This window comes from Typopeltis vanoorti, chromosome 17, assembly GCF_054136105.1.
Source record: "Typopeltis vanoorti isolate ZY-2024b chromosome 17, IOZ_Tvanoo_1.0, whole genome shotgun sequence".
Lineage (NCBI taxonomy): Eukaryota > Metazoa > Arthropoda > Arachnida > Uropygi > Thelyphonidae > Typopeltis > Typopeltis vanoorti.
This window is the reverse complement of record NC_143565.1, coordinates 2,102,566-2,112,568: the sequence shown is the minus strand read 5'-3', so window position 1 is coordinate 2,112,568 and position 10,003 is coordinate 2,102,566. Positions and strand designations below refer to the sequence as shown.

At 44.0% G+C, this 10,003-nt stretch overlaps 1 protein-coding gene across 6 annotated transcripts in view; it reads right to left on the bottom strand.

Moving 5' to 3' along the window:
• Positions 1–4,152: 4,152 nt before the first annotated feature.
• Positions 4,153–10,003, bottom strand: part of LOC150097093 (monocyte to macrophage differentiation factor 2-like) — a 66,995-nt gene continuing 61,144 nt past the window's right edge. For 5 of the 6 annotated variants that reach the window (XM_090407209.1, XM_090407210.1, XM_090407208.1 and 2 more), the window contains exons 4-7: positions 7,355–7,429; positions 7,075–7,182; positions 5,486–5,555; positions 4,153–4,938 (exon numbers count right to left, since the gene is read on the bottom strand). In XM_090407209.1, the coding sequence (XP_090263335.1) occupies positions 4,738–4,938; positions 5,486–5,555; positions 7,075–7,182; positions 7,355–7,429 (454 nt within the window). In that variant the 3' untranslated portion in view covers positions 4,153–4,737. The remainder of the gene's footprint in view (positions 4,939–5,485; positions 5,556–7,074; positions 7,183–7,354; positions 7,430–10,003) is intronic. The other variant, XM_090407212.1, reaches the window with a different exon arrangement.

Here is a 10,003-nt window from a genome sequence, read left to right as displayed (position 1 = left end):
ACGAGCATAAATCATCGCGGCGGCTGGCGATGACACTGCACGCCGAACGCGTGGCTCGATTAACCTCCATTCCTTCACCTCTCTTGGAAGCTTGAGGATATCGTGCGCGGGATGCTTCCTCGTTCATTTTCATTGATGGCTGCGATGGGATGACCGACTCACACACACGAGAACGAAGAAACAAAACGCTTGCACTGAAGGACTCGAACCCGACGTTAATAAATCGGGTGTTGAGACGGAACACGAGCCATTCGGGTTTTTTATTCTTCGAAAAGATGCGAATTTCGCACGTGGAGACTCCCCGACGTTGAAAAATGCTTTCTTTCCGCCTACGAACGGAAATTCTTTCGCTCATCTGAGACTTCATCACCGGAGGGACTGCGCTTCCCCTCCGGTCTACGAACAACCCCGTGGCGAACTGCCTGCCCTCCAAAATGGGATGCGCAGAATCGTTTTTGAAATTCCGCAGTTTTAGAAAACCGACCCCGAGTGCAGCAGGTTGTTGCTATGGCAACCGGATGTAGGAAACTTGACGAAATGAGAACTAAAAATGCGAATAATCAGAACTTTGGGACAACAGAGAGACGAATACGAACAAATAATAATAAAAGACAGACAGAAGAATACTTGGAAATGGGGGAGGGGAGTGTTGAATCCCCACATGAATCCCAGGCGGAGAAAGCAGTCCGCTCTTTCCTGCAAGATTTTCTGCAGGCGGACCAACACGACCTCCATTCTGGCGACCTCTTTGAGGTTCACGTGACGGAGTGCTCTTATCGCCAATTGAAACATATCCAAGCAGCGCGAGATGACGGTCGGACGAAACCCGCTGAGACTGGTCACATTTGGGGTGGGAGCTTAACTCGGAAGGGATCTCCGTCCTTGACCCTGAGACCCCTTCAGTCCAGGGCAGATTTTTTTTTTCCCCACAGAAGACATTCGTTGAAAATCTTTAGGCATCAAAAGGAACGCCGAACAGTGGGGGGGGGGGGGGTGTCAGAATCGACACTGAGTAAGCCGCTTTCATGGCGAACCGTCGTACGCGGTCGGGGGATAAAGAAGCAGTGTTTTTCTATCGCGCGCAGTTTTTGTTAAGAGAACGCCTTCCCTGCGGACGGGGGGGGGATTTCTCTGCTGCATCCGAAAGAAGCTTCTTAGAGGCTGCTGATAGCGCGCGTGTCAGCAGAAAGAGGCTTTCAGGAGGAGAAACAATCTGAATCGATGACAAACGAGCCATTCCGCATTGAACACTCCGTATTCAGCTTGCACGGTCAAGGTCACTCGCAGCGGATGCAACGTTCTCGTCGTCACTCGCTCGTGTTCCCGCTTCCGCAGTATGGTCGGATGCCGAAGTGCGGGTCTCTTTCGAATCACGTGAAAAGTCGAAAAATAGTTTGGTCGGAACAACTTTAATCGTGCAGAATGTCCGGCGAGTTACGAAGAAGGATAAAATCATCCCCCTCCGAAGCAGAAGAATTTTTAAGGGGGCGGGGGGGGGGCACTGAATGCATCCACTCAATTCTCCACTTCTTGGAAAAGCCTTTTTTCATTGGTGAATTAGCGCCTCCGTAGCTCGGTCGGAAAAATCCCCCTACCGACGGTAGAACACGTGCATTTGCACGGGGCGACAAGTTTTTTGAGGCTGCAAAATTGGCCTAAACTATATGAAACAAAAAATCATAAAAAAGCCATTTTTTCCTTCTCTGTTGAAAGCAGACTTCAGGATGTCGTTAGTTGAGTTTTTAAATAATAAATAAAACTTCATGGGGAAGTATATTTTTCAAAAATCATTCAAAATAATGTCGCGTTTAATATCGCACTGTCAGTGTTAATATCGGACGACGTGACAATAGCGGAACACCTTCTATCTTGCATTTATTTCCGATTGCATTGTTGGCCGTGAGTTGACCTTGACCTCAGAGTAAATCTCATTTAACCAATGAGATTAGAGAAATTAGACTACGCTGGCCTTATTTGTGATTTTGAGAATTTCGTTTAAAACAGGAGATTTACATTTTAAGAGTGAAAAGGTAAACGTAATTTGTGTTAAGACATGACACGTGTTCTAAAAAAAAAAAAAAAAACACTATATTTACCATAGTTACGTGTTTGTGATTTAGCAGTTCTTCATTCTACACGACGTGAAGAGCATTACTTACATGTAACTTAATAGTAATACATTATAAAAACAATATTTTTAAGTTTTGTTGATATTAATGAATTTTGGAGCAATTAAATTACTGATTTTTCAAATTTGTTATAATTGAATTAAAATATGCAGCAGGTGCATTTACTCGGCGTTTGACGAGTATACTCGTCCTCGCTTGATTTTAATTCCCCGTGCAGATGCACATTTTTGGAACAAAATCCCACCGTTAAAGGGTTCATTCTCTCTCTCTTTCTGTAAAAAAATGTTTGTGATCATTTTTCATTGATCACTTGTGAACTTTCATTAGCCAATGCTACTATTTAGAATTTACGATCAGACATGTTGAAGCTCAGCTTAAAATGCGGCTTTTAAGACGTCATTAAAGGAGTTTTTTTTTAGGAGAAAGGAGCGGCAAAATTTCTAGAGTCGGCCCTGGTCGGAAAGACCTGGGGTCGATTCCCATCCATGACGCGAGGAACCTTTTTCCGATCTCCTTCGACTAAAGGTGAGTTAGCTGGTCTCATACGTAGGTAGGGGTTTTTTCCACCGGGAAACTCGGGTTTTTCGTCCCTCAAAACAGGCAAACTGGGCCCGTAAACCACACACGTCTACAGTCGTAAAGTGCACGCTCAATCCCTCACTAGGAGGGCTCAACCCGTGTTAACGGACGGTGGAGAACGGGACACGAATCGGTGAAAGATTGTATTTGGCAATGAGAGGAAGCGCGAGGTGGATCCAACCCTCTCGTGTTCATCTCTGCTAACAAAGAAAACCGAGGCTCAATTCGAAAAATGGAAGGAGGAGTCATTTCTTGAAGACAACACTCACGCACGCACTGGAGATTGTTCTCCAAGATGAACGTCGTGGAATCATCTCTCGAATCCGGCATTTGAAGCTGGCATCCAACAAATTATTGAGGGATGAGCGCAGAAAGCGTTTCAGTCGGCACGAATCTCGGTTTTGTGTTTTCTCTCAGCATCAGCAGATTCCAAAGAAATTCCCAAAATCGGCCTTCTCGATATGGACTTCAATATCTGAAAAAATCCATTCTAATCGTCAGGTGGCGCTTCTTTCTCGTGATCCTGAAAATTTCAAAGGTAGTTTCCGTTTACTGATGAGGTATTCGATTGAGGTATTCGGGGGAGGGACGGGGTCCTCTATGTTTTAAGCTTTTGTTCTCCTGTTTTCATAAAGCCGGGATCGCTCTCAAAGTTCATTTGAGATCGTCGCAGACGAATAAAAAAAATAAAATAAAATAAAAAAGTAAGTTTTCACAATCGCATTTTGTGTGAGTGGCGTCGTGCATCAATCGCACGGCTGAATTGTCACATGCCGTCATTTTTTTTTTTTATTTATTTTTTGTGAGATGTAACATTTTTTTTCTTTCCAAGCAACTCGTTTCGTCAGTTTCAGATGAAAGGTCGAGTTTCAATCGAGGTGAACGAATGAATTTCGAGGGAGATCCCGGCTACCAAATTTCATTAAACTTAGTTCAGTCAAAGAGGAACTATCACGCGCATGCGCACCTGATAAAAAGACAGATGAATCTATTTTTTTGAGACAAAAGTCCGTCTCGTGCGGAGGTGCTGTGGTTTTTCTTCTGCCGAAATCTTGGGTTTATCATCCTGAACACGCCATTTACAGACAGACGCGATGGCCTCGTAGCGTTTGTTCCATTCGCCGTAATTGCAAATAACGACATCCTCTCGCCGACTACTTCTGAGCTCCCGCAGCCCACTCCCGTAAAGATACCCTTCGGTAGTAAAAACCTGGATTCGAATCCTGTCAAGAATTCGAATCCAGCCTTTACCAAAGTTTTCTGGCTTAAGCCCGTCTCAGAAACGGCAAAGGGTTTTTTTCGTCATAAAGACCTGGAGCAATTAACAGGCTCGATACCGTGTTTTCGGTGCTAAACGAAAACAGCCCCGCTTAGAGCGAAACGAGCGAGGAATTAAAACACGCGATTTGCTCATTTGAGCGCGCGAAATGAAGACACAAAAGCACACGTGGGAAAGAGTGAGTTTTATTGTCGAACCTCGATGGCCTGCAATAAACGCTTCAGTAGAAAACGTGGAAAAATATTCAGAGATGACCTTTGACGAAATGACCGACGATGATTCTTTCCGACGGGCGCTCTTCCCTCCGATCCAGAAAAGTCTTCTCACGAACACACACGTTCGACACTTGACTAGCTGAACTCTGTTCGCGAGGGGGTCACGCTGGACGAACAGGAGCGACATCACCAACAACACTGGGAGAGGGGGGGGGAGATGAAAGAACAGCACGAGAAGTGAAAGGGGGGGCCCGTCGTTGTAAAGTACGTCGCTCTCAAGTATTCCCTCCCCAAAGTCGGCGAGGAACTCTGAGGGCATTCTTGCAGGGAGTTGGCATTCGCAGCGAATGTCCCAATTCGATCAACGACGGGCTCGGGATGGTCACGAACGACGAATAGAAAGAAGAGGGCACCCTCGCACTGTTTCCACGAGTCCGTAGAGATCGAAACGGCTCCTTGGAAGGAACGAAATGCGAGCGAATAAATTAACAGTGAAGCTGATGAGTCCTTCGGCGAACACCGTCCGCGCCGAGGGTCAGTTTTCGGCTGGGAAACTGGTCGGGGCTCCGATCAAGTACTTGCTGATTGCATAAAAGTGACACGTGGCACCGACGTTCACGAACATGTGCCAGATGGCATGCGCACACGGTATTCTCCCGTCCGACTTGAAGAAGACCACGCCCAGGATGTAGACAGCGCCACCTACAGACAGCTCTCGTAGACCAGAACATTCTCTCTGGAAAAGAAAAGGCCACACCTGAGTACTGAAGGCGAATTAATGAAGAAATAAAAATTAGTAAACTGCCATCACCTTCCACGACACGTTTCATGCGGAAATGTTTTTCGTAGCTAATAAAAAAAAATTGTCGTATGTTGTGTCGGGTTCACGGGGTGAAATCAGCAATGCGTCGTCCGTGTTAGAAATACGGAGGGGGGGGCAAAAACGTAAACGCACAGCGCTTGGATGAAATTAGTTTCCTAAGCAGAGCGCAGTATTTTGCATAAACGCCGAAGAACGAAGCACCCCTTGTCGCTCACTGAGGATGCAGCATCGAAATGCGACAGCGGACTTTCTCCTCACCCGCTGCAGTAAAAGAAGAGTCGCGCGCAGAATCGCTTTTTCTCTCCTCTTGTGAGTTAACATCGAAGCAAGGCCTTCCGCGAGAAAAGTAAGAAATTGGTGAATCCCACGCGATCCGATCAAAGCCAAACGATTCGCTTCTCCAGTGAGAAAACGCGAAGAATTTGGGGATAAACACACCCACCCACACCGTGCTACTTACCATGTAGATCATCGCCGCCGCCGGGGTCACTCCCATCACAAGGTAGAAGGTGGTCTCGAGCACTTTGTACCTGCAAGAGAGAAAAAAAGCGGATGAAAAAGAGGGCGCCACACGCAACCAAGAATTTGTTATAACACAAACTTCGGGGATGAAAATATTTAAATTTGACTTTGAGAAAGACATTCGTGCAAGAACATTTTGGATTTTTTTTTTCCTCTGCTCGCATCGCTTGCGATGTTCAACATAAAATGGTGAAAAGTACTTGCACTTATTTCCTCCCTTCTTTTTTTGTGGGGGAGGGGAGAAGGCTAAACTCTTCTCGAAGGCCTTTCATTCCCAGGGGGGGGGGGGTTCGACGCTCTTTTAGCCCTAACTCGCTTTTTCGGACAACCGTCCACCCCCCCCTTAGCCATCAATAACAGTCAAGCCGACGAGTATCAATGATTTGAGATGCATCAGGATAGAGAGTGTACTGCAAACGTTGCCGCCATTTTGTGATCCTAAATCTCAACGAATAAGTTGTTGTCTGAATAAGGTAAATTCTGCGGTGGAGTTTGCGCGATCAGAAAGCTGGTCGCATGTTCATGAACTTGCATCATCCAATTCTAGAACTGACGAAAAAGTTCTTATGATCAGCGGCTGGAATCGAACCCGTAACGGCCCTTCTGCTGCTGCCCCTGGTGGCGCTAGAAGGAAATGCCATTCCCACAGGAGCTATTTTATTGCCAGTTAACGACCAATTAACGATGAGTTTGCAGGTCTCTGAAGCAGAGATGGTAGGTTTATTTTTCCAGGTAACTCAGGTGTTTATTCGCACAGACAGCGCGGTTTACGACGCATGCTCAGTTCATTGAATCGAATGTAACAGCCTGAGTGAGGTTTAAGGGCGGACGGCTTAAATGAAATATGGGGACCTGGTATAGGGGCTAAGATGTCGCGAATTTGGATTTACAGACGGGCTAATAGATCAGAGTCTCAAGAACGCCTGAACTCAATCGGCGATGGCTGGAAAGACCCGGGTTCGTATCCGGATTTTCAAGTGAGGGTGAGTTGCAAAGTCTCATGCGAATGTGGCAGAGTTTTTCCCTCAAGGCAACTTGGAGTTTTCATCCCTTAAAACAAGTAGCACGTGCAATTAACAGTACACTGGCCTCGCTGTATTTACCGAGAAAACTGGCCTCGGCTGCTTTGGCAGTAACTCCAGACATCAGCTCTGTTAGGACCAGTGCCCGATCCCGTACAACAATAAACCCACCATCGCGCAACCCAAGGATCCGAAGTCTGGCACACATTTTTAGAGACTCTTTTTGACCACAGTCGTGTTTTTTGTCCTTCGTTTGCTTTTGACCCAAGTAGATTATTGCAAAATGAGTTCGAAGCACTTGGAATTCCTCGAACCAACAGCTTTTGACGATTATTTGCGTTATAAATTCTACTGGCGTGCTACATTAATACAATTTACGTGTCCCTTACGAGACATCCAACTACACGTCACTAGAATTGTCTGCATGCCACCACCAAATTCTGACGTCGACATTGCAGACGCATGCAATGAAAAACGGGCCCTGTAGGTTCGGGTGCGGACTTACCTTTCGTGGAAGAAGTACTGATAGGAGATGCCCAGGAAGGCCATGAACCACACGAGCCACCAAAGGTTCTGTCCCCAGAAGTTGGGCTCCATTTCTTTCAAGAGCAACCTGCAAAGACAAAACACATCAGCGACCATCCCGACCGTCACCGAAGGAGCGCATCGAAATGCTCATCACGATGAACGCAACGGGAGTTCTTGGAGTTGGCGAAATGAAAGGCCGGAAAGCTCGAGCGAGACAAGAAGAAAAGATGAAGAAGCGAAAGAAAAGAAGCACTTACCACGGGGTGTACGATGCAGCGATGAACACGTAGATGACGGCACGGTCACAGCGATGCAAGATTTCCTTGAGGACCCTGAAAGAAAAGAAAAGAAAATGCGTTCAAGTTCGGGAAAAAAGGAAATGCTCAGAAATCTCCTTGACGGTGTTCGTCAATGTAAAGCGAAACAAAACAAAAACAAATAAAAAAAAACACTTCTTATGATGTCAATGAGACAGTCCAACTTAAGCTGGTGACATCTTCGTCGTCCAGACATGATCCAGAGGAAAGGAGGGCAGCGACTGCTTTCATGCTTCCTTCTGATCGAGTCACGGGAAGAATTCTGAGGGGGGACGAAGCTCCTCAAAATCCCCAGTCAAAAACCAACGCCTCGGTTCTTTCCAAAGACAACTGACCTGTCGTAAGCTATCATCGGAAAGTCCAATTCCTGTTTCATTCTAAGCGCGTGCAGAAGAAGAAGAAAAAAGCGAATCGAACCCGAATTAAAACACGCAATCGAATTATATTTGGGTATTTCTCAGAAAGACAAGTCTTGAACGACGTAGATTCCGAAAAGGCTTCTGTTCCCGACAGCATCTCTCCCTCACTGGCGCTCAAATTCTGCCGGGGAATTAATTAACGGCTCTTTGTGTCATCTGCGCATGCTCTCATTCCTCCTCCCGACTTTTACCGGAGAACGGCCGTCCTCATTCGGCTCAGCAGTCAACGTCTTTACTGGAGGCGAATTCGTGAGCTCCACAGTCACGATCTCGATTTGTCGGGACGCCTTGTCTACGTCAGCCTGCTCAGGGTCTTTGTTGGCGGGAAAGGGTTCGAGAAACTTTCCACGCCAACGCAAGTCAATCTGCGGTCGTTCACGGAGCGTTTTGAAGCCTTGGATGGGCGTTGAGGCGCGTGCAAAAAAGTGGCAACCCCGTGCTCTTCCTCTCTGCCTTTGTAACTGGACGTACGGCTTCCGTACGTCGTGCTGCTTGGCGACTCCTCGATTAACGGTTTCATCGTATCGCAATTTCGCGAACACTGCAGGCAGTGCCGCGCAGTGGGTAGGAGGCGCCCTTGTGCAAAACTTTTTTCAGCGCCTCCATAAAATAAGTTTCCATAAAAAATATTTGCGAAAAATTTTACTTTGTTAAAAGTATAAAACAATTATATATATATATATATAATAGTCATTAAACCTCGGTAATAGTCATTAAACCTTTATATATATATATATATATATATATATATATATATATATATATATATATATATATATATATATATATATATATATATATATATATATATATATATATATATATATATAAGGTTTAATGACTATTACCGAGAGAAAAGATGATAAGATATATTTAAAAAAGATACTACTAGTTTACTAGTTTCGTTACATGAACATCCTCAGGTATCACAATCAAAGAAGTATATAAAAAAATTACAGAGACTTAAAATTGTACTAACAGAACAAGTATAAAAAACAGTAGCGTGTTTGAAAAAAATTTGGAACTCATACTTGCATTTTTTTCAAACACGCTACTGTTTTTTATACTTGTTCTGTTAGTACAATTTTAAGTCTCTGTAATTTTTTTATATACTTCTTTGAATGTGATACCTGAGGATGTTCATGTAACGAAAGTAGTAAACTAGTAGTATCTTTTTTAAATATATCTTGTCATCTTTTCTCTCGGTAATAGTCATTAAACCTTTTTTATAATATTCCAACCGAGTAAAAATGAATTTTGAAAAAAAAAAAAATATATATATATATATATGTAGAAAGTATTTTTCCTTGGGCATAAAAATGTTAAAGATACCAAGCAATTTTAAACCTGGTTTAACTCCATTTTCCAAGTAAGCAAACAGACAAACAAGTCAAGTTTGCGCCTGCAAGTGTTGCAAGACCAAGGCAACTCATGGTAAAAGTAGAATAAGCTCTGATCACTAATCTTGATATTTACCCATAATGCAAAGCACATTTCCTGGAGGAGATGTATGATGCTTTGTACTAAAGGCAAGGGGCCACTACCCTGACCGGTTTCGACCTTTATCGAGGTCTCATCAGTGGGAGCCAGGCTAGAAATAAATACCAAGATTTTTATTTAATAAGATTAAAACACCTTATGGTAACTTGTTCTGATAAAATACTTATAAGCTCTGTATTACTAAAATCTTGGTATTTATTTCTAGCCTGGCTCCCACTGATGAGACCTCAATAAAGGTCGAAACCGGTCTGGGTAGTGGCCCCTTGCTTTTAGTACAAAGCATCATACATCTCCTCCAGGAGATGTGCTTTGCATTATGGGTAAATATTAAGATTAGTGATCAGAGCTCATTCTACTTTTACCATGAGTTGCCTTGGTCTTGCAACACTTGCAGGCGCAAACTTGACTTGTTTGTCTGTTTGCTTACTTGGGAAATGGATTAAAACCAGGTTTAAAATTGCTTGGTATCTTTAACATATATATATATATATATATGTATATATGTTAAAGATAAGCAATTTTATAAGCAAGGTTTTTTAATCCTTTTTCCCAAGTAAGCAAACAGACAAACAAGTCAAGTTTGCGCCTGCACGTAGTAGCTTCACTTACTTGTCTGTTTGCTTACTTGGGAAAAAGGATTAAGAAACCTTGCTTATGAAATTGTTTGGTA